At 39.6% G+C, this 24,550-nt stretch overlaps 1 protein-coding gene across 9 annotated transcripts in view; it reads right to left on the bottom strand.

Annotated features, from left to right (window-relative positions):
* The window catches only part of birc6 (baculoviral IAP repeat containing 6), a 92,897-nt gene extending 68,557 nt beyond the window's left edge, over positions 1-24,340 (bottom strand). For all 9 annotated transcript variants that reach the window (XM_084096077.1, XM_084096078.1, XM_084096082.1 and 6 more), the window contains exons 1-18: positions 23,928-24,340; positions 18,410-18,591; positions 13,171-13,308; positions 9,347-9,540; positions 8,717-8,828; positions 7,385-7,467; positions 6,995-7,217; positions 6,742-6,911; positions 6,586-6,644; positions 4,973-6,466; positions 3,111-3,260; positions 2,454-2,679; positions 2,031-2,191; positions 1,794-1,925; positions 1,565-1,696; positions 1,134-1,300; positions 690-823; positions 42-203 (exon numbers count right to left, since the gene is read on the bottom strand). In XM_084096077.1, the coding sequence (XP_083952203.1) occupies positions 42-203; positions 690-823; positions 1,134-1,300; positions 1,565-1,696; positions 1,794-1,925; positions 2,031-2,191; positions 2,454-2,679; positions 3,111-3,260; positions 4,973-6,466; positions 6,586-6,644; positions 6,742-6,911; positions 6,995-7,217; positions 7,385-7,467; positions 8,717-8,828; positions 9,347-9,540; positions 13,171-13,308; positions 18,410-18,591; positions 23,928-24,129 (4,121 nt within the window). In that variant the 5' untranslated portion in view covers positions 24,130-24,340. The remainder of the gene's footprint in view (positions 1-41; positions 204-689; positions 824-1,133; positions 1,301-1,564; positions 1,697-1,793; positions 1,926-2,030; positions 2,192-2,453; positions 2,680-3,110; positions 3,261-4,972; positions 6,467-6,585; positions 6,645-6,741; positions 6,912-6,994; positions 7,218-7,384; positions 7,468-8,716; positions 8,829-9,346; positions 9,541-13,170; positions 13,309-18,409; positions 18,592-23,927) is intronic.
* Between the last annotated feature and the right edge of the window lie 210 nt (positions 24,341-24,550).

Genomic DNA, 24,550 nt, shown 5'->3' with positions numbered 1-24,550 from the left:
AAAACAGAGTTTAATAATACAGGCTCAAGGTGGTGTCTCACCTGCAGGGTCCGTTGGAGTAGACCCCTGCCAGCCAGCAGAGGATGTCCAAGATGAGACTCTGACAGTGTTCTGAGCTCTGACCGTCTTCTGCATGCTTACACAAACCTCTTAGCAGCTTTTCATGGAGCTCAGGAAACTGAAGCATTGCACAGCGTTGCACTCTAGGAAATATAAGCAGACACAGACAACACAGTTAGACTATGGCCTGGTTCATAATTTATAAATATTAATATTTATAATGATAAATGCTGTTCTTTTGAATTTTCTATTCATCAAAGAATACTGGAAAAAAAAGATCAGTCTCCACAAAAATATTAAGCAGCACAACTGTTTTCAACATTGATAATAAAATAAACGTTTATTGAGCACCAAATCAGCAGATTAGGATAATGTGACACTGAAGACTGGATTAATTGCTTCTGAAAATTCAGCTTTGCATCAGGAATAAATTACATTTTAAAATATATTCAAATAAAAATAGTAGTTTTAAATTGTAATAATATTTCACAACATTACTGTTTTTACTGTAGTTGGATCAAATGAAAGCAGTGTAAAAGGCTTCTTTCCAAAAAAGCATTACAAATCTTACCAACCCCAAACTTTTGAACGGTGGCGTATATAATGTATACTTGTACAGTATCTCTTACCGTTCTTTGGGTACAGACGTTTTCTTAAATCTCCTGATTGTGACAGACACTTCCTGGAGCAAGTCACAGCCACGCAAGTTATCAGGCTTTTTAGGGGCAGACTGAGGATCTGCTTTGGACGTGGAGGCTTTTTCCTGAAAAGGAGAGAGATTTTATTAAAATTAGTACTGTAGTGGTGGTCACCATATGGCTTTTAACTCTTACTCCATTACAAAGAGCAGATCAAGTAAAGTGCCATTTCTTTAATGAAGTAATGTAGCTAAACAGCCACTAGGGGTCTATAAAGCAGTCAGACAACCTATCAACTAGCACACAAATATATGATATGACATCATTGTTTTCAGGAAATAGTGTTTTAAAACAGCATGAATGATTAAAGGCTTACACAATTCAGCTTAAGATTGCACAAAAGTCAATTACAATTCATGTGTTTTTCTGCTGTACCTTGGTGGCTTGAGCCCTCTGCAGCAGGGACGAGAGTGAGTGAGCTTTACTACTTTGGGGTTTGGCTGAGGGCATCCTCACAACAGGCCTCAAACTCTCATCCAGACCCTTATCACTCACTGCCTTAATGTGCACTAGGAATGAACGATATTTTCCCCCTGCCATGCCTAGAAAGTGGAATGAAAAAGAGAAGGACACATTTACAGAAAGATTTCATTTGTTTGAAGTACAACAAGAGATATTTACATTGGTGACCAAGACTGTGACATCTGTTTTAATGTGTATATAAACACTTTTTTTTAATGTTGCATATTCATGCCAGTAAAATACTGCATGCAGCTCTGCACTGTTGTTTTACTGTAAGTCTACTGGCACACTGCTTGGATGGGTGGAAGTGGTTGCTATAAATGGCCTATGACGCTCAGGCGAACCTTTGAGGAGTTTGGGACTTGTAAGGCTTAGCATCCCTGCGTGTCCAGACAGATCTAGTCCACTGGACAGCCATACCGGCCCACACAAGATATCATCTTTGTGTTCCTGCAGGAATGGACACAGCCTGGAGCCTGAGACAGAGAGAGATGTATTTCTTAAAGAATGCTGACAGACATTAACATAACATTTTCAGGTGGTCAAGATGGCTTTTTTCCTCTGGACATTTACCTGGTGACTCCTCGATGTCCATGAACTGGATGTCCTCTGAGAAGTCGTGCAGGAGTGGCTGTCCATTCTTCTCTCCATTTGAATGCAGGACATGAGACAAGGGGAAGACAATCTGCCTGTCCACTGCCGTCTCTGCAGTACAAAGTTTTACACAACAAGTGATTCACTTGGGGAATAAAAACAACATCATCAATTTCAATTTCTGCTGAAAGAGTGATATTCTGTCCTGGGACTCACCGTTAACTTTGCCCAGGCCTGGTGCTTTGTTCTTCAGCAGTGTGACCTGGAGTTGTGGGATGTTAGTAATACTGCTGTTTAGCAAAAACTTGAAGTCCACATGTCCCACCATGCAGGCTTTGGGCAGGACCAGCTCAAACACATGCTCATCCCAGCTGGAGCTGAGAGAGAGAGATATTACACATTACATGTGAAAAGGGGGGGGAAACACTATGGAAACATTACTGATGAGTAAATATTTAGCTATTTTTACATCAAATATCTATCAACATTAACACAGATTTCTGATATTATGGTCCTTAAATATATTATTACAAATATATAATGTCATTTGTCAATTGTTTTCACCGATTCAAATGTTGATTTTAAATGGTTAAAACACTTTTGTTGGGGGGGGGGTGAATGTTGTATGTGAATGTATACCTGTCGCTCTGTAGTTTCCAGGTGCGTGTGTGTTGCGCTGCGTCGCCGTGGTGCTGCTGGTGAAGGTGTTGCGGATGCCGCCTTTGCTGCTGTTCCTGCTGCACCTCCACCCAGCAAGGGGGCACTGTTGCGGAGAAGCGCGGCGTCAGCGTTTCAAAATGCGTTAGTTCCACCAGAGAAGAAAGTGTCTCTGCAGTCAATGGCTGGTCCACCAGGAGGTCAACTCCTGCAAACAGACACATGGCTTACTGTACTGTTCATTTCCACGGGTATAAGGCCAACCACCATTTTACTGCTGCTATGATTTACACAGAAAGAGATACTCTACATCAGATGACAAAATGAACAAAGAACAGAGTGAAAAAATTCCCAGAAAGCACACTGGGCATCATCAGTTTTAAATGGACAAAATTCAATTAAGCAGGACCAATGGATTTCTCAAGGCTTTAATGTGAGGTAGCTGAAGGGGCAAATTGAACCATCTGTTTGATCCCTACAAAAACACTTTAGTTAAAAGCACAGCCAGCCATAATATGTTTGTATACATTTGGTCCAACATGTGCTGTAGAAAATGCTACATGGTTTAATAGAAATTCAATAAAAATTGTTAAATGAGAGAAAAACACTTTAGTTCAATGCCTTCCATGTGTCTCTCACCTGTGATACCTGGACTCGAAGGATTTGATGTGGGTTTTGCTCCGTCCAGTAATTGCTCCGCCCTATTAGACAGGGGCCCGTCGACAAAAATGTCGGCGTCATCAATATCATCACACACACCTCCAATTTGAAGGAAATGAAGCTCTCCACCTTCAGAAAGGAAAATAAAAAATGATTGTGCTGACAATTCAATAAAAGGACTGCAATGAAAATATCCCTCTGAACTTCTGAAGAAAATGGTGCTTGCCATGACAAAGCTAGGATGTTTTGGTCACTTAGAAGCCAAGTCAAGAGTGTCTATGATATTCTGGATAATATGACTTTGTTCCATACATCCTTCAATGTGGGTTTGAGATTTTTTCACGTATTATCGTCCATTAGGTGAACATTGAAAAGTCAGATACCTTCAAAAAGTACAGCCACACCTCTTCAACAAACCACACAATTTGATCCTTCATATGCATAGGACAAATTGTACACAATTCATACTAAGGGTTAAGGGCTTGTACAAATTTCTAACTGCAAGTATGTTGAACAGTAATGCTTGTCTAGATATAAACAAACGATTAAAAAATGCAGAGACAGACAGTAGAAAAAGAAAGTAAAAAAGGCAGAGGTGGAATTCCCCTATTCTCCCACTAACTCATTCACAGGTGTAATATACACAGACACATTCAAACAATTAGTTTTCCTTCATTAGCTACATATTTTTATTAATAGACCAAAGCAACAGATACAGACTCTACTATTGTACTCAATGTTGCCCCCCTGTTGTCAATAATTTTATCCCTTAAAACACATCTTTGATCACCAAAACTACATGTTTTAAATTTACTTCCTGTGTAAATAATTTCTTCATGCCTTAAAATAGATTGAATGTAATTCTACACCCTTGCTTCATTTAGGATACATGAATATGCAAATGAGACCCCTCCTCCACTCACTCACAACAAGGCTCAGACCACCTGATCCACTCAGTAAACTTTACTGTAGTAAACGCTACACCTGGCTTCTCTTGAGACTCCACTGCTTCGCAGCAGTTAATGATATGCTAAAGCCCGCCCAAGTTGACGGGATTGGTTACATTCTTGTGACTTCGAAAACAGAGGTGTTTCCAAAATGCGTTTTTGAGACTGTCTTTAGTATACGGTAGTTTTAAAGACAAAATACTCAGCATTGGTTTGTCTTAAAGCACATTTAAAAAAACACAAACATATAAACATTAAAAACTTGATTTTCACCACAGGAGGTCTTTAATTCAGCCAATCAAAAGAACAAGATAAAACCAGTACAATGAACAAACACACTGCACTCAATCCTTGACTTCCCAAGGTCATATCTCAGGGATGCCAGTGACAGTGGCCATATCTGAGAGCAAATCTGTGTGACCACTATGGTTAATGAGAACCTTATTGGTAACCATGGTGATGAGGTATGTGTGGGCATCAAGCTAAACTGAAAGAAACAGTGCATCTCCACACCTCATGTTCCCTTGTTAGTGAACAACACATTAAGAACTCTGATGTAACGGTGGTAAACAAAACAGTCTGGGTTGAATCACAAATGAATAGGTCAACCAGTACTCGGGTGTCGGTCCGATACTTTGCTCATGTACTCGTAAAACTACCCCGATACAACCGCACCTGATACCATTAAGGAGCCGTTCACATATCGCGTCTAAAAACACATGGAAAGCATGGCCGCACTGTTTTCTCCTTTCCAGAAACGTCGTTGCTATGCAACCATGAACATAGACCACGCACCTACATTTGAAATAACGAATTTGCACGCGATATGTGAACGGCCCCTTAAGGCAACATGACAATAGCATCCCTAGGGTCAATAACTGCACACTTGCTCACCTTTTGTGCAGGCACACAGCCGGTCGGTGCCTGAGCAGTAGGTAACAGAGACGAAGGGGTCCACCTCCTCTGTCCCCTCTTTCTTGGGTGGCTCAACTTTTGCTAACACCTCTAGGGTGGACAAGTCCAGAATCATGATGTAACCCGCCTGTGTAGTCACCACCAGATGTCCGAGTCCGGCCACCTCTCCTCTCTTCTCCTTCCCAGCGGCTGATCCGGCACTTGGGCCAGCTGTCACTGCGGACGCCACTGTCCCCGTGCCATTTTTGAGCCCAGAGGGTGTCGACTCCTCAGACGTCTCCTCTGAATCGTCCTCTCTGCCATCTAGAACATCTGGCGGCAAGAGGAGGAGAGACGTGACGGCATCCCGTGGGTCACGAATCTGCTGCACCTTCACTGGTTCCTCCTCCAGGGTCACGATGCGGGTGGAGTAATTTAACTTGTAGAGTGCTAAGTATCCGCCGCCACCACTGCCCCCCAGAGGCCTGGAAGTATGGGCCTGCTGCTGGTCATGAGGGGGCAGGATGAGAGGGGTCTGTGGAGGAGAGATGCCCGAGTGGGTGTCATGCCCATTGGCCAATGTCTGTCCTTTGCGATGGGCACAGAGGGCTGAGTGCAGACGGTTTAGGGTGTTTAACACCTCCACCTGATTGATAGCACTAAGGGACTCTACGGAGCATGGTTGAAGACCGACTAACAAGTGTAAGCCATCGCTGCAGGGCGTGATGGAGTCCACATACAGGTTCTCTTCTTCTAATGCTTTCGGCAACCGCAAGCACTGCACCAGAGAGCCCGGCCGTGGAGCCAGCGAGCTCCACTTTTCCCCATCCAGAGGTCCGAGCCCAGCCGCCGCATCCGCAAACTGCTGGATGTATGTGATGGGAGGGTCCTGCAGCAGCAGCTGCTCATGCGAGTCAAACTCCATCTCGATAATCTGCGGGACGGTGAAGCCCTCCTCATGAAGTCCTTTGCTCATCAGGTTGTTCATTTGGGTGAACACCTTCCCTGAAGACTTCTCGTCTGCTTCCTTGATGCTGTACAGGAGAAGTACGGGCATAGTCCTATGCACAGGGGCGGCTGGTGGAAGCTTCGGGGAGCCCAGGTCTGTGGGGGGATTACAGGACTCGATTTCCATGGGACCCTGGTCTGTTGCAAGCCCCTCAGGGGCAGCAGTCCTTACTGGGCTATCCATGGAGCGACGAGACGGAGGGGGACCTAGTGGAGAACTAGCCGCTGACCGGTAGCTTAGCAGTCCGCCGGCCAGTAGGCAGGGGAAGGGAATGTTGTGGTGCTCAGTCAGCCTATCCTTTGCCTTGTCAGGTTTAGGGGGGCCCAGTGAGTGCTGCGGGTTGGCTCCCAACTCCTCCAGGTCTTTAACTGTGTCCTCCAGCACACTGGCCACCACCTCCCACTGCAACTTCTCAGGCTGCTGTAGGACACTGAGAGCTGTGACTCCCAAACTCACCTCCATCGTCTCCTTCTGACCCAGTGGGCCTACAAAAACATAAGGAGGAAGAACAATAAGTAGGATGCTTATTGACAAAACTGGGCGTAGATATAAAAAAAACAAGTGATGAATAAATGTTGTTAATTCATGAAAATCAATGTTTTACCTGTGACTGACTCTGATCTGGAATGCTCTTCGCTGTCCGAGTCCTCTATCTGGTCATCGCTAGATACAAAAACACAGGAAATGTTCAATAAACACAATAATAGAATATGATGTTTTAAAATAATTAGCAAAAAGTGTGTAAATGTGGGTTTAGCACCTGTCCCCCTCTAGTTTGGGTAAGTCAGAGCAGCAAGTGGCCTCCTCTAGCCAGGAGAGCGTGGGTCTGCGTGATTCTGTGCCCGTGAGAGACTGCTGCTCACTGCCAGACAGGATCAGCTGCCTCAGGATGGCTGGGTCATATGGGTTCACCTCAAACTTTAAATGCACCTGCACAGGAGAGAAAAACATTGTAGTGCACTGAGATAGAGGCGTATTGCATCTTTCGCACACTTTAGAGATGATCAACATACCTTCATAAGCTTTGAAACATCCCAGATGCAAATCTTCCCCCTTTTGGTTGCCGTAGCAAGGAAATGAGGGCAGCTACCGAACCCATAACACACGATTTTATCCGAACCATCTGCACTGGGACACTGAGCAGGGCTGGTGGCCAAGGTGACGGATAGTGGAACGTTTTGGGTGTGCTCTCCTTTCACAAATGGACAATTCGGAGAATGGCGCTCATGCTCAGACCTAAAGAAGCATTAAATGTAGTGATGGAATGGTTAATAGCAATTGGAGGGATTGCAGCTCTTGGCCTTCATAAGGGACATTTATTTAAACCTTTTCATAGCAGTGTTTTTTTCTGCTGTGTGAGTGAGTGTGACATTGTGGGCTGATTTTAGTGGGATGCTTCTCACCAGGGCTCATCTGTAGGTTCCCAGCACACCAAACACACACTGCAGGTGAAGCACATGGCCCGGTCATCACCTGTAGATGCAGGCTAGAAGGAAGAAGAGCGAGCTGTTAGCGCCATCTACAGTGCAAAGAGACATTCAGGGACCTCACTAAACAAATAAAAATAGACCAATCAAAAGACAACAGGTAAATAAACCGATGTTGTGCAGTGAATAAAGACGATAAATCATTGCACACTATAAATGCAATAGTCAAAGAGTGTCACATGACCCAAATGAGTGCTTTGATTTTTTTTTTTTACTTTCTCTTTTTTTGTCCAACTCCTTTATTTTCAGGACAGTCCTTTAAGGTAACTTCAGTTCATAATTCATCACATTTTCCAGTTTCGTTCTTTATGTCTTGAACTAACAGAATGTCCCTTTGCTGTGGCATCACCCTTTCATCCACAACACAGAGCCACTGTTCTCCCCTCACTCTGTTCGGTTGGCATGACAACAGGGAACATGGGTGAGAGGAGTAGTGTGATCTCCTTGGTTACAGCGCAGCTCAACCCTTCTTGGCATGCATGGTGACACGAGTAGAGACAATACATCAGGTACCATAGCAGCATCGGGAATTCCCAGATATCAAAATAAAACTGAAATCAAAACATTCATGAAATTATCTTTGATCTCTTAATAGCCATTTCAAACATTAATTGACAGTGGTGTCCCGGGTTTTTTTCTTCTTTATTTCGTCTGAATAATTCATATTTGTTTCCTTTCATTCTTGTTGACCTAGTCTGGGCTCAAAATTATTTCACTTCCAAACAGTGATACAATCCGGCTTTCACAATCAGTCAGCGGCCATTAAAGCCGGGATCAGACTACAGGAGATTTTAAATCTAACTGATAGTGAAATCTGGGTTCATTACACACATAAGGAGAATCTTCACAGATTTTCTTCTTTCAAATCTCAAACCTGCACACACTACAAGATTTGAAAATTGTGGCACATCACACACTACAAGATATTTTTAAGATCATCATGCCAGATTTAGCACCTCATGGGGAAGCGGATGTAAACATAATGGATACTATGTTGTGGCGACTTGCTGTAGACATTATACGAGGACACATTATAAATGCAGTCGTGTTGTTACCACATTTCCACCACATTTTTCAGGTGTAAATACCAAGAGTTTCCACCTGAAACTCCTGTAGTCTTATGAGCCCGGCTTATGAGGAATCATTCAAACAGTGAAAAAAGAAAACAAAAACAAAACATACCATGCAAAAAAGCAAAATTTAAAGCTGTCAATTTAAAAAAATCATTCCCATGGTGATGACACAAACCTGGTGATAAAAGCCCGCCTGGGCCATTGGATCAGGCTGAGCCCATCTGTAGCCAGAATGAGGCCAGGATGTGAACGTCTCTCTCCTGTTAGCTTCACTGTACATCAGAGACCTAAACATATCACACAAACACACACAATAATAAGTGAAACAAGATCTTTGGTGAAGAGCACACAAACCTCAAACAGACCTACAAATGAGTCTACATCCTCAAATTCAATATAATTAAAAGTAACTTTTTACACTTTATTTAGAAAACATGAGATGTGCTTGTCCAGGCTAAACCTGCAACCATGAATATGGGGTGTTCTGGGTGGTTTTCAATGTGTTTTAGTGTGGTTACTTAAGGTGTTCTGGGTGTTTTTAGAGGTTTTTCCTTATTGCAACCAGCTGAAAGTCACCAAATCTCAACGATTTACAGGTTTATAGATGTGTCTTTGGTCCATTCATCAACATAAGTCCCATCACCCATCAAGTGATAATGGAAAGTCTGATTGTTTGTAAAAGTAAAAGCACACCTCTCAGGCACTATTTAAGGTAACATTTACAATTCAGAATGCTGTTATGCCATCACAAATAATCTCACACACACACAAAAAAAATGAAAGTGGCCCCATTTCATGCAGTTACCTGTCTACAGAGCGTCCGGGTCCAACACCTAGCTCTGGCCTTCCACTCGGTAAGAGGTAGGAGAGTCTGTCCATGACCGAAGAGGCGACCGATAGGGCCGCCACATTCTGATTCAGCTTTTTGAGCTCATTCACGATGGCACTTGTTACCACTCTCAGCACGTGATGAGGGAGATGGAAGGTCACGGTCGCCCACTGGAGAGAAGAGAAAAAAGACGGAGAGAGACATTCAATTTCAACAGCATTCACAGCAGATGAATGGAAAATTTCCAGGAAAATGGAAATACTAGATGCTGTACGTCTTTTTTAGGAGTCTGTAACACCTGCAAATATTTTTCAAGCTTGGCTGCCTAATTTCAGGCCAAAGCATCTAAACATTTCTAATCTGAAAAGTCTGAACAAGTCTAAACAAGCTTGTTCACAGAAATCCTGTCTTATTTGAACTTCACTCTCATTTAAACCTCCCATGTTCAAACAAAATGTGAAATAACTTTCCAAGAGCCAGGAAAGTTCCAGAACCCAGTGTAGAGGTCTGACAGGGGTCATTCGACATTGAGTGAGAAATCCATCACCGTAGCTGATGCTCATTGTTACAGCAGTGCGATCTGGATGTCAGCCAAATTACAGGGGAGAAAAGGGTGCTTGGATGACTACACGAGGGAATGCTGCACTTACCGTACTTTCATTTTAGCACATGAGGCTGATGCCATGGTCCACTGCAAAACTGACAGGACTGCAGTAATATACTGATGGTTTGGAGGACGCAGGGAGAAACATGCCGCCATTATTAACTTGCCACTGGTCAATTTATTTTAAGAATGCTGATCTAGGATCAGTTTCGTCCCTCTTAGATGAATATGACTCATGTAAAAATACCTAGATCAGCATTTATAAAGTGTTCTAATAAACACAGATTGTAAATAAAGGAGCCGATAACCGATTATCTTGTTTTCTCATTACACAGATGTGATCTGTAGACACTGTCCACAAAAGACTAAAGAAATCGCTGCTCTCTGTACACATTTTGCATCTGATATAGAGACTCCAGAAATGAGAGCTCAAGATCAGCCCTAGAGTCAAAGAAATAAAGAAAGAAAAAAAGAAAGAGATGAATTGCATTTAAAGTTTTTAACTATTTATTTCATTTATTTTAGTTAACTTGTGCTTTATTTTGATGTTAATTAATTTTTTGTTGTTTTTTATCATTATTTCTTGTTACTGTTATGTTATTATTACTGGTAAATTATTTATATTTGTTTTTAAATATTTCATTTCATTTTTCTAAACAATTTAAGTTTATTTATGTTATTTTAGGGGTGTAACGATACACGTCATTATTCGAAACAAATCGTGATACTGAAACCACGATACGATACTATTGCAATATTTTAAGCCAAAATAAAGAGAGGTTGCTGTGACTATCCCGTGCTCACTATGTCCCGCCTCTTTCGCTGTTAATGCTCTATACATATAAGAATAAACCATCTAAAATGCTTTGAATAATTATACTACTAAAACTAAATATGATATGGTGATTGAAATGTTTGCACTTTCACTTTGAGGGGTGCTGTTCCAGCGCGTGTGCGATTCAGATGATCAATGCAATCAATCACAGTTCTAATCATAAGAAAGCACATCAAAATTACTATTCTCAAACTGTAAATGGTTAGTTCATCCAAAAAAATGTATTCTGCATTCACTCAGTCATGTTTTCACGTGTCACGCAAGCATTTTAATGTCCGTGTTTACTACAGTATGCTCGTTGTTGTAAACCTGTTCATCATATTAAGCCATCATGTCTCTTCAGAATACTTGGATTTGGATTAGACAACTCAACTGTTTTCATAGTTAATTTTATGATGCCTTTATGGCATTTTTTTGGATCTTTTAGGTTTTAGAGGAATGTCTAAATGGATATTTTAAATGGAGGGACAGAAATCTCTCAGGTTTCATAAAAAATATCTTCATTTGTGTTTGGAAGTTGCACGAAAATCTTATAGGTTTGAAACAACATGCGGGTGAGAACATGATGACAGAATTTACATTACCTTATAAACCTAGTAAGCCAAGCCTTGGATAAAACTCTCTCTATATCACAAATCATATCGTTAACATCAATTATACATATTATCGTCGCAGGTTCATCTCTATATAAGTGTATCGTTACATACCTAGTTATTTAACAGTATATTAGTTTTCTTGTTATGCTTTATTTTGTTGTTACTTTATTATTATTTTTATTTGTATCATTTTATTATTACTGGCACATTTTTATTTATTTTTATAACTATTTTTATTGAATTGATTAATAAGTATTTTAGTTTATTTTATTTTGTTGTTTATTTGTTATTATTTTTCATTTCGTTGGATATCACTTAATGGTATTGTTATTACTGCTGGCACATTAATATTATTTTTTTTAATCATTATTTCATTTGTTTATTTCTTTTATTGTATACAATCCCAAAAGAGTACATTAAAACTGAAAATGAAGAGAACAAAAGGAAGAAAGCGGCCTTTAGTGAAGTTTTGCTGCAGAGAGTCCGAACACAAACTAAAGTCACACCCAATCATGCGTTACTCTGTGAACGGAGTATTCCTTTGTGCTCTTCTCTTTGCATTCTTACAGCAGCACATGGAACAGTATGAACACAGAGAGAGTCTTAAAACTTCAGTGGCACAGGTGTATCAGCGGGAGTCTTTGATCATCCTCCTGTTACTGCAGGGCTACTGATATACCACCAAGCTCTGCAGCACCGCTGTTCAATACAGTGTGTGTGTGTGTGTGTGTCTACACAGATCAGTCACCGTGAGGATGCGTCTCATGAATAATCTATACGCTGTAATGCTACATGACTCAACTATTCTTGCTTATTAACAAACACACACACACACAAACACAGTCAGACTGCATTACATCAGCAAACATGTCACAACACAGACTGTGGCAGAAGATTTTAATCCAACTTTTTGGGGTACACAACTTTAAGAAAAAGTAGCTTGCAAGAAGCTCTGCAGGCCTGAAACATGAAGCCAAATCCCAGCACTGCGCAATAATGAATAGATGAGCAATACTACAACGTGTGTGAGGAAGAGAAGGAGAGACCAGCACTGTGATTGAAGAACACTTTAAGAATGTATCCTACAATCACATCACTGACAAATCAGATATGGCTATGAATTAAATAAAAACAATTCTTGATAGGACAAAATATGTTTTAAATGGAAACATGTTTTCTGCTTTAGAAAAATGATAAAGTGTGCAATAAAGTTTTAAATAGGGATTAAAGTCACAATTGCGAGAAATTAAGCAAAAATTGTAAGACAGAAATTTGTAATAGTGAGATAATAAATTACAAGAAAAAAAAAACTTGACTATGAAGTCCTGTGGGGACTGTGAATCATTTCGGAGAAATAGATTTGTAATTGGAGCTATAAAGTCATATTTAGGAGAAATAAAGTCACAATTGTCAGATTATATAAAGTAAATTATGAGGAATAAAGTTGTGATTGTTGCGATAGGATCGTAATTGTTAGCTACATAGTCATAATTATGAGAAGTAAAGTTAATATTGTGAACCACAAGTCAATTCTAATATATAAATTAGGCAATTATGAGATATAAATTACTTCACAATTAGGCAGAAATGGGTGATTAGGCTGATTCTCACAGAAAGATCAAAATAGTGATTGTGCAACCTATAGTTGGCTGGGTTGATAAATCATTAGGCTAATTATACTTCTACACTGAACTATTTTACAACTCCTCACTTAGAAGAGTGAGATGACTTATGAATGATGCATCCTCCTTCCTGTTGGACTCACCTTTGCCACTTTGTGATTGGCCGCCGTCTCATGTGAGGTATTCTCCAGGCCTTCTTTAAGCTGGGTGAGAAAGAGATCGTAGCCCTCTGTGTTGGAAACATCCACCTTCTCCATACAAGCATACAACATCTGCTGGGCCTGCAGGGGAACAAGAGGAACATTTCATTTCATGCCTACCACCCATTCAAACCTCAGAGGCACAGAATATAACCATCAAGTCATTTGATTCATCTAAATAGAGAGCAGAGAACCCATAGGAAAGGAGTTAAACATGACAATCCGTCACACTTAAAGCAACTGCACTGTGAATGGCCTCCTCGTGTCTGTATTTCCTCATGATGATATCAAATGACCATTAGACTCCTTCAAATTATTAAGGGATATTGATCTCAATGGACCGATAGCACAGGAATGATGTTGCTTTTTACTGCAGGAAACATTAGATGTTACAAAACCAATTGTTTTTTTTAGAGAAATTACTTCTATTCAGCAGGAATTCATTAAATTGACAATTAAGACATTTAAAACGATAAAAAGATTTCCATTTCGAATAAATGCTGTTTATTGAATGTTTAATTCAAAGAATTAACTTGAAAAGAACTTCATATTTCCACATATTAAGCTGCACAAATTTTTTCAACTGTGCTAAGAAATGTGTCTTGAGCAGGAAATCAGCATATTAGAACGATTTCTGAAGGATCATGTGACGCTGAAGACTGGAGTAATGAGCAGTGCAGTTGCTTTGCTTTCAGATCTATCACAGGCTCAGCTCCCTCCTACTTTCACTCACTCCTACGAGTCTACATCCCTACCAGAAGCCTACGATCGGTCAAAGAGCGACGTCTCGTGGTTCCAACACAGAGAGCCACAAAATCACTTTCCAGAACATTCTCATTCACAGTTCCATGCTGGTGGAACGCTCTCCCCACCCTCATCCGGAATGCAGAATCCCTGACAACATTCAAAAGACAGCTGAAAACCCATCTCTTCCGTGAGCACTTAACCTCATAAAAAAAAAACAAAAAAAAAAAAACTTTCCCTTTAAAACCTCACTTATCGGGCGTATGCTACTCTGAATGCCTGAACTTTGTATTTTGAGCACTTCTTTTGTTGCTTTTGCCTCTTCTTGATGACTCGCTTAATTTAGTCCTAATTTGTAAGTCGCTTTGGATAAAAGCGTCTGCTAAATGACTAAATGTAAATGTAATGGAGTAAATTCAGCTTTGCCATTACAGGAATAAATGTATTTTTGATCAAATAAAATGAACCAAGGACTTCTTTCAAAAACATTTTAAAAATTCTTACCGACCCCAAGATTTGAATGGTAGTGTACTTTTTAGAGTCTATGCAAAGTCTAAATGGGTAACTTGTCAAGTAAATGTCAAATGGGTAATGTTAAATGGGTAAATGTTAAGCACATCTTGACACCAAGGGTATCACTGTATCCTTCACTCCACTGAGATCAAAGCACTTGGGAAACGTTGTCACAAATCGCCTTAATACACTGTGCATCTTTTACTGAGCGCTCAGATGGAAGTTCACAGCTTACATTACTCAAAATAAAGCACATCACAGAGATGTACGGCTGACATATCAAACAATACTGTATCTGTTGGTTCCACCTAGCAGTTTCCAACTATTTAGGCTATGTGTGTGTGTCGAAACGCTTGAAAATTTTACGAGTTGAAAAAAACAACTCGTAAAAATGGCATGACGGCAATGTAATTTTAGACAACTGCAGAAGTAAAACACCGCCCCAGAGCTTAGAAAGACTGAACATAAAGGCAGGCCTCATGTATCAGTCTCGTATGATAAGATGTTCTCTCTTATCCATTGTACCATGTCAATACCAAAACCAATACCATAAACAATAAGCTAATCACAATCAACATTATGGTATTTATAAAAAAAATAATAAAAAAATTGCTTTCAGTGCTTTGGTGACGACTCACGTTTACACTTCAGTTCTCATATTTCACTGTACATGTTTATGAATGGCCTTTCTGAACAGCAAAAAGTTGAGTCACATGACTGAGACTAGGGAACTCCTAAGTTAACTCATGTGACCTAGCAGAACAGATCTGGCTGCTTAGAGGAACAGCTCGCAGCCTGCAGAAGTGACATCAATAGCCTCTGTGTATGTATAAAAATATCATAAATACTGTTTAAAGGTTGGGGGTCTGCAAGATTTTTTTTAATGTTTTTGAAAGAAGTCTTTAATGCTCACTAAGGCTGCATTTATATGATTGAAATAAAAACTGGGCAGTAAAAACTGAAATATTGTCAAATATTATTACCATTTTTTTTATTTTAAAATGTAATTTATTCCTGTGATGGTCAAATTTTCAGCGAACATTACTCCAGTCTTCAGTGTCACATGATCCTTCAGAAATCATTCTAATATGTTGATTTAGTGCTCAAATAACATTACTTACCGGTATTATTAAAAATGTTGAAAACAGTTGTGCTGATTAACATTTTTTCAGTATTCAAAGTTCAAAACATTTATTTGAAATAGAAATATTTTATAAAATTATAACTGTCTTTAATGTCACTGATCAAAAAGCAGCATTGATCAATTTAATGCATAGATTCTTAGTAAATAAAAGTAGTAATTTCTTTAAAACAACTAAACTTTTGGACAGTAGTGTATATCTTTTTATCTTTATTTATTTTGCACAATATTCAATAAAAATACTTTATCTAATTTTATTGTTTGATCAGGCAGGTAATCTCAACAAACAATGCTGATGTGGTCTAATATTAAACAAATGGTACAGAACTAACATGTGAACGTGATATTATCTAGTATAAGGCTAAACAAATATGTTGGACAGAAGTGGTAAACACAAACATTTATGATGCAATTTGTAGGGAAGAATACTTCAGCATATCAACAGTCAAAGACTAACTAATGAGCAATTCCTCTGCCTTATATTTCGAACACAAACCAGATCTTAAAACGCATAGTAAAACACCCATAAAGCCAAGACCAAACCTCATCCACAAATGTATCCAATTTAACAAATCAAAGGACAAATCAAGTATGCTTGACATGACCCTTGTTTCCACCTCTTCATATGGTGCATACTCTTGAAATGACAACCCCCGGATGAAATTTTTAAGCAATTCATTTCATTTTAACTGTAAAAACAACATTATACTTGAGTCTCAGACCATCTCAGGTAAGTGTGCCCATTAGTGTACAAGATCCATTGGTTCTCACACATTAGCGTATGTGGCCAGGGAGTGGTGAGTGCTGGGAGTTTTGTTTTCAAAGTGTCCTAGGACACAATAGACCAGTCTGTCTGCATAGCATTCTTTGTCAGACTGGTTATGCGATCGCTAAATCAACAAGTGCACTCGAACAACTACAATTTTGTACACCACATACTAAGGAAGTGCATGATCATTTACGTTGTGCAGTGATGGGTAAGGGACAAAAACTTGTGTTATACGCTATACTGACACTGACCTTAGCATGAGACTGACAGATGACCTGTACTTATATGTTCTTCAAAGACAGTCATGAAAAATATTAAGATTTTATGACTTAAACATTGTGTGCTGTCAAGCAGTGATGTGTCAGTCAAAAGTGTTAATCAGCTGTAGTGCATCTGCAATAGAGCCCTTTTGCGCCAACGTCACAATTACGTCACAGCGTTAGCTGGAGGCAAAACCAACGGAAAACTGGAGGCGGCCAATACAAACCAGCACAGATTCTGCTACATAATAAGGAGCTTATTTTATTATTATTGTTATTAAATGTCATCTTGTTGTGTTGTTGGGTGCAAGAATCGACGGAGTACAGCCTCCAATTAGAAATTTTATCACATAATGTTTTCTAAATGATTGTGATTATTTGTGAATCATCTATGATTGTATACATTGTTTTGATTGATTGTGACTAGACTTTTTGAAGAACCTGGTAAGAAAGTGTAATCAAATACATAGTTAAAAAATGAATATGCTGCATCTGGAATTTTTATTTCTAGAAAATATTCACATTAAAATTGCACTGTAATGTCACTCTTTACATTGTCGTCTTGTGCCTGGCCGTGGCGCTGGCTAGGCAGAACTGCGGATCGTAGGCTACCACAAAAGTCTTGTACGTGACCATTTAGTACAGTTATAGGCATCTAAATATGTATATGCCCTCAGTTTCTCTTTACCCTCGGTTTCTCTATCAGGTAGGTGTAGAAGTCAGGCCACTCAACCGGAGGTAGCGTTAACGTTAATCCTGTCAGATCGTCCATCCATTGACTGAGCGTGTATGGGTCTGCCAATCTGGGATGTCCGTTAAAATGAACTTTTGCTAATAACAGTCGCGGTCCTGGACAGTGAGTGACCTTGCACATTAAGATAAAATCAGATTTTCTCCAGTCATTGTTAAAAAACAAGCTAACAAAACTTGCACACTAACGTTAGTGAAGCGGCCAGAGGGATCGTTCTGCCTCCAACTAAGCTCCGCCCACAAAAAAAACGTCACCATGTTTACCAACTGAAAAGGGGTCTATAGTCACATCGTATGATAGGGCTGGAAGGTATGACGGTATATATCGTTACCGCGTAAATAAGTGGGCGTGGTTAACTCACGTGCAGACTGAGACACTGAGATTTGACAAAGAAACATGGAGAAAGCAGATCAAGAGGATCCACAAAGGAATTACGTTTTCTAAAGGGTTGTTGTTAAAGTGATATTTTAGGGGGAAAAGGCGCAGCAGTCAACTAGAGAAGTGCAGCACCCGTAGGCTACAGTTTAGAGGAGTGCACGTTCGCATCGCAACGGGGAAGCATGAAGCTTACTTGACAACAACAGTTCATATATCAATATCGACCTGCAGCTTTAATCAAGAGAAGTTCAGAAGTGTCAAGTTCATCAAGTTCAGAAGTGACTAGAAGGAGAGCAGCAGTATGAAAACCGAACAGCAGCTACTGTTAGTGTTGACCAAGTAGTTTAAATTATACACACCTTGTAACTGCGTCATTATTTTACCATAGCCCGGTGAACACCGGCACCACTGATTTTGTATCAAACACAATTGGGACCCTGAATAAACTGATTCCATGCAGCTAAAAACACAGATTGCCTCATTGTTTAGGCTTGAATTGAGATGGTCACTATTTACTGAGAGGGGTCAGGCAATGCATAACAGCTCACTCATTTATGAAGACAAATCCCATTATTTAACGTAAAGAATATGTTATATACAATCAATCAATTTGCTGGCTTTCTTACCTCAGTAACGGGCAGCTCCAGCTGCACCAGATCTTCTGGCTTGGATACAGGGGCCTGGAGAGCTGTGTCCAAAAGAAGAATCCCATTCAAGTCTTTCCTGCAGCCGACAGCGTAATCGTCCACAAACAGCACCTTATCCACAGCTGGGAAGTACTGACACCTCACTCGGCCCCCAGGTTTCGCTGTCAAAAAACGGAGAGAGGATGATCATTAGCGCTCAGTGCCAATCTTTAGATCATGATGCTTTGCTACATTATACCTATTATAACATGCATGTCAAAAAATTAAACAAGTAATACAATAGCTGCTTTTACATGGACCCTAATAATCCGTGTGTAATCGGAACAGCACAGTCGGGCAAAAAAGTCACATGTAACCACATCAATCGTAATGAATTGGCCAAATCCGACTGAAACTTCATTCAGATTGTAACGGGTGGTTTACACCTTTTCTAATACATTCGATAGGACTAGGGGTGTGACGGTTAGTATATAACCGTGAGACCGACGGTTATAGTTGAACACCGTCATTAGAACTCTATAACCGCCAAAACCGTGTTATTAAAATATTTTTTACAAACATTTTTTATCATAGAGAATGTTTAAAAACGAATTAAAAACAATTGTTAACAGTCTGTGTTATTAATGGTCTACGTCGTTTCCAACTGTATTTGATTCTTTGCCAAGTACCCCTTGACCGACCGCCAATCATTTGAAATATATAAAAGCTATGATATAGTGATGTGCCATCATTATGAGATTTATTAAACAAATGAAAAACATTTGCAATAATAAACATTAGCAATGAACATTTGCAATCGGGAGAAATGTTTTTTACCACTTAATGAAGTTTTGTTTTGTAAATCGTCAGACATGATTTTTACCACTTCATTAAGTTTTGCTTTGTAGAAAGCCTTTCTTTAAAGCGAATTTCGTTTTGTACAAATTGTATCTTAATTTTAATAAATGTTTCATCAACCAATTGCATGTATTAAATAAATAAAAAAGCAAATATAGGAGACAATATAATAACCGTGACATCGAGGCTCCGATGCGCCGCGTTCACTTGCATTGCATTGTGAAGTTGAACTAGAGCGCATCTCATCGTAAATGAATGAAACTCAGCGTAGGCCTATGCCTCATACATTAGCATTAAATATCTTTGCTGCATCCTTTCTAGAACAGACAAGGGCTTTCTTGCGGCTCGCATTAGCAGAGCATCGCATCGTCCATAGACCGCAAAACAATCAGCGGATGGCGGGCGGGTGCGGCTTTGAAATCTGGTCAAAAAAACGTTGGTGCGGATGATGAGTTTTGTGATGCGGTTGCGGATGAACTAATACCCCATCCACGTATCTCTACTATTGATAACAACATTGATTGAACACTACACAAATATTAATTTTATTCAAACTAAGTTGTCCTATAACAGACGAATGGCGCTTTTGGTGTGAGAACGAAACCTGCGGAAATTAGTCAAGTTATGTGCAATACAAGCACTATTGAACTATCGAATGAGACAAGTGAGTGAGATGAGGCGGGTGTGTGTAACTTAGAAAAAAGTTCTCGGAAAAAAGAGAGCAAGAACGCAAAGCTGACGTTATTGCATGTGCCACTGGCAAAAAAACAGACCGGGTTGGACTCAGACTAACCGGCCGGTCACCGGTTTTTTATCAACACTTAGCCTAAATATGGGACAGTTTCATTAAAAATGCAACATCTTGAAAAAAAAAACTGAGAAAATCAAGTTTTTTTCCCTCAAAGACTACAATGTGCATAAGCAATGCTTTTATCGCTTGTTTCTGCTCCTTTTTTGTCAGTGTTTTGATCCGGAGATTTTATACTCTTTCAGAAAATGCATAATAGACCCCCCCTACCATATAACATTGAAAACACAGAAAGACGGAAAATTCTGTCAATGGCGGGGAAGCGTTGTCTCATAAATGACGGAAAAGTTTGTCAATGGTGGGAAAAGAGTTAAACAAAGATTTGATCATGCTGTATGTGTAACAACAACAATCACCAGGCCGTTGCCACCCTCTGCAAGCATTTGTTATAATATGTTATGTACAGTTGATTATGTTTATATTATTTGTACTACATTATATATTTTAACAGTGTTGTTCAATAAAACCTGGTTATTAATTGCTTTTGATGCTTTATTTGAACAAATTATAAGTCATTTTAATGGTTATTGTTCACTTAGGTCTATATTTATTAATTGATTACTCGATTAATTGTCAAAATAATTTACTGATTACTAGATGATTACCCAAATAATGGTAAGTGGCAGCCCTAGCTAGTAGTATGCGCCAACGGCAGGAAACACTGTATATTCATCCAGTCTGTGCATGACCAAAGATCAAATCCGATTTGAAGATTGTGACATGAACATGCATATCAATTTAATTAGCGTTCATGTAAACACTATGTTCGGGTTCATCAAACGGAATGATTTCATTCAAGAGGTGTCCTTGCAACCGTAGCTATTGTCATGTCAGATGATATATCTGACAAAAGATGCCACGGCTTAATAAAAAAGTGATTAAATGAAAAATGCATCCTACATTTTATTTAAATTATTTAACAAAAAAACTATTTTATAAAGGGAATAAGACACTAAAGGCAGCGACTAAAGGAGTTGCAGGGCCAATGACAATCTAAAATTCACAACGTCTCATACCTCATTTTTAAAAGCCAACCACATTTACAATGTACATTACATTCAACAGTTTGGAGATTTTTCTATTGTTTTTGAAAGTAGTAGTTTTAATTTATATAAACAAAAATACAACAAAAACAGCAATATTATGAAATATCATTAAAATGTCATTTTTATTTATTAATTTTAATATAATTTAAAATGTAATTTATTTGTGATGCAAAGTTGAATTTTCAGCATCATTACTTCAGTTTTCAGTGTCACATTATCCTTCAGAAATCATTCTAATATGCTGATTTGATGCTCAAGATACATTTCTTAAAATTAAGAAAAAAATCTGTTGAATGGCAGGGTATATTTGAAATACTTTTTTCTTACAAAAAATCTATGAATGAATAGAAGCAGATGCAGAATGCAAATAAGGAAATACTAAACTTGTTCTGGGCTACAACCTAGTTTTTGACTAATCTGAACTGACACATACATCCAGAACATTCACCGACACTGAACAAGAAAAAGTGAGAAATGTCACTGGCATCAGCGTTTCACGCTGGCATCACATTCAAAAATGTTCTGTTTCCAGCATCCTTTACCATGCATGAATGACAGGACGCTGTATGCAAAATATGACGAATTCTGATGAGTAGAAAGAGTTGATAGCCGGTTATCACATAGCCTAAAAGCTGTATTCACAAGAAATCTCTACAAACATTTAGTCTACTTTATTGCATTTTAAATCACTTCTTAACAAGAGGAAAGAGGAAACCGGAGCCATCCTCTAAATCTGCTCCCAAGTGGCTGTTACACAATCAGGGGGGAAAACCTCTCCAATCTATATTATCCATATACAAGCATGAGTCAACTGTTCTGTGCTAGCAACTCTCTGTGCCGAGACTCCCAAATAAATAACTCGATTGCAATTCCAAACAAACATGTTAGTTTAGCATGATATCTGCAAATCAGCAATATTCAACCACACAAGTCTATAAATGTAGTCAAATCACTAGTGTCCGCCCCTACTTTCTGCCTAAAGATACAGCCTTGTTGTTCTTGCGCACAGGGGATTTTCAGCAAAGAATCACAATGTCCTACAATGTTACCTATCATTCTTTGCATTTCATAAACATCCATGATTAAATGAGTGTTTTAACTCAAGAAAGAGGAGTACACTAAAGAAAGATGAGAGTCACATCTCCACTTCTTTCATTCCTGTCACCGCTTTCTGGGAACATAAATTCAATTAAACTCTGACGGCGAGTTGTCTTTTTCAGATTAGTCCTACACTCACATTCATAACTTCTAGTTTAACACTTTAAATATGGCCCTAAAGTTTTATCTGAATAGCACCTTAAAGGTACATTCACAAATGTTTACACATAAACATTTGACAGAAGACCTTCAAAGACTTGTCACTGCAAAGACACCATTTACATCATTTAGTTTCCAGTTGTCCTTTCTTTAAAATATTTCGCCTTGCAATCTTATATATTTAATGAGCCGGATATTTCATAAGAGTAATGAAACAAACAAAATTATATTGATTAAATAAACATTATAGGGAGACTAAATTAGTCTGAAAGAGAGGCTGTTTAACCCATTTGAATAATAATGCTTCGGGCAACAGTACATAACTCCAGTGTAATTATGTATGTATCATTACGCAATTTTAACACACTATATATATATAAATATATATAAAACCACTTAGTCTGACAAGCGTATATTACACGAATATCAACTAACGTTACACAACAAGCAGTCAATCTCACATTCAAAATGATATGTTTAACTACAAACCGGCACAGAAAGCACTCGAACCTTCTCAAACCACACATACGATTATAAAACTAATCAATAAGTATAAATATCCGTGTAGTAAGCAATTTTACAGTCAGCTGTCACCTGTCAGGATTGACATAAACATGAGCAGTGTTACTGATCCGTAGCAGGCTAGGCTACCGCTAGGCTACGGTTAGCATGATTAGCTAAACCTCTGTCAGCTAATTTAGAGCCAAAATCAATAAATTGTTTTCTTTAACAGTCGAAACCTATGATAATAAGCACAATAAACCACTGACATGTATTAAGACATTGGTTGGATTTCACTAACACCAAGTTCGACAAAGACACACACCTTTACGAGCTGATATTTGCTAATGTTTAGATTAGCTTTAGTACCGCTTTACCCCCAATATCATATCAGATTTTAGATCATGTCTTGATTTAGTTTTATTCGACTATTAAAGACAATGAGTGTAATGTAAATAAACACTACTGATATGTACATAAACTGTGTGTTGGTGAATAACGTGGCAATGTTTACAGTGATCCGCCAGCACAAGAGATCCAGGAGGCCCTAAACAGTTAGGATCATCAGGAGGCCCAAAGACTGAGGGATCACTGACAGAACAACAACTGCATCAAGAGCGAACGATTATTCTCACAAAAGTCTCTATATTATCACATAGACCCATCAAGAGTGAGGGACCATCCATTGGGGCCTGAATAGTAAGGAGTTGATATTAAAACACTGCTCCATCAGGAGGCCCTTGAGTGAAGGATCATTATCAAACAGTCCTTCATCGCACAAGCCTTTCCATCAGCAAGCCCCAAAAGGTACAGAACATTTGGACACAGTCCTCCATCGGGAATCCAAACAGAGGAGTCATTCCCGCAACACCGCACCATCAAAAGATCAAACACACATTTTGACACTCTCCACCTCCATCACGAGCTATGCGAGGAAAGGATCTCCCATAAGCCTCCTCTATGAGGAGATCCAGCCCAGGATTCAGTTGTGATAAGATCCAGGTCGGCCGGGATAAATCTCTCAGAACCCGTACGAACCGAAACTCACCGTGCAGTGCGGAGGCCTGTAAAATAGCCCCGGAGGTGCCGTCGATGACTTTGATGCTGCCCCGGCTGGTGACGGCCAGAATGGCGTTAAGGGCCGGGTGGTAGGACAGACTCCGCAGGCCCTCCTCATCGCAGCGCAGGCAGCCGTCCCTCAGCACGACCCAGTCCGGCGAGCCTGGCGAGGCCGCCGCCGCCGCCGCCATCTTCCTACTAGCTTCCCTTCCTGCCTTCCCTCCTCTTTCAGTAGCACCTCCGTGGACACGACTCGACGAGAAAACGTTAAAGCTGAAACCCGAAGTACCGCTGCGCTTCCACTGCGGGCTGTAAACCTCCTCCCGATACCGCAGGAGCAGCGATTCACCATCAGCGGAGCGGAAACCAGCGGCTGCTTCTGCTCACACTCTCAGTGGGGAAACGGAACTGGCGTAGTCACTGTGTGATCGCCCGCCGAACCTCAAGGGGCGCTGTGACTAGATAGATAGATAGATAGATAGATAGATAGATAGATAGATAGATAGATAGATAGATAGATAGATAGATAGATAGATAGATAGATACTATAATGCTTAGTTTGAACAAGAAAGTATGGTCAGCAAAGCTCCAACTGCTGCACTGTTGTTGTTT

Source organism: Abramis brama (assembly GCF_963993115.1).
Source record: "Abramis brama genome assembly, chromosome: 21".
Taxonomy (NCBI): Eukaryota; Metazoa; Chordata; class Actinopteri; order Cypriniformes; family Leuciscidae; genus Abramis; species Abramis brama.
Note: the sequence above shows the minus strand (reverse complement) of the source record. Positions and strands in the feature narration are given on the sequence as shown.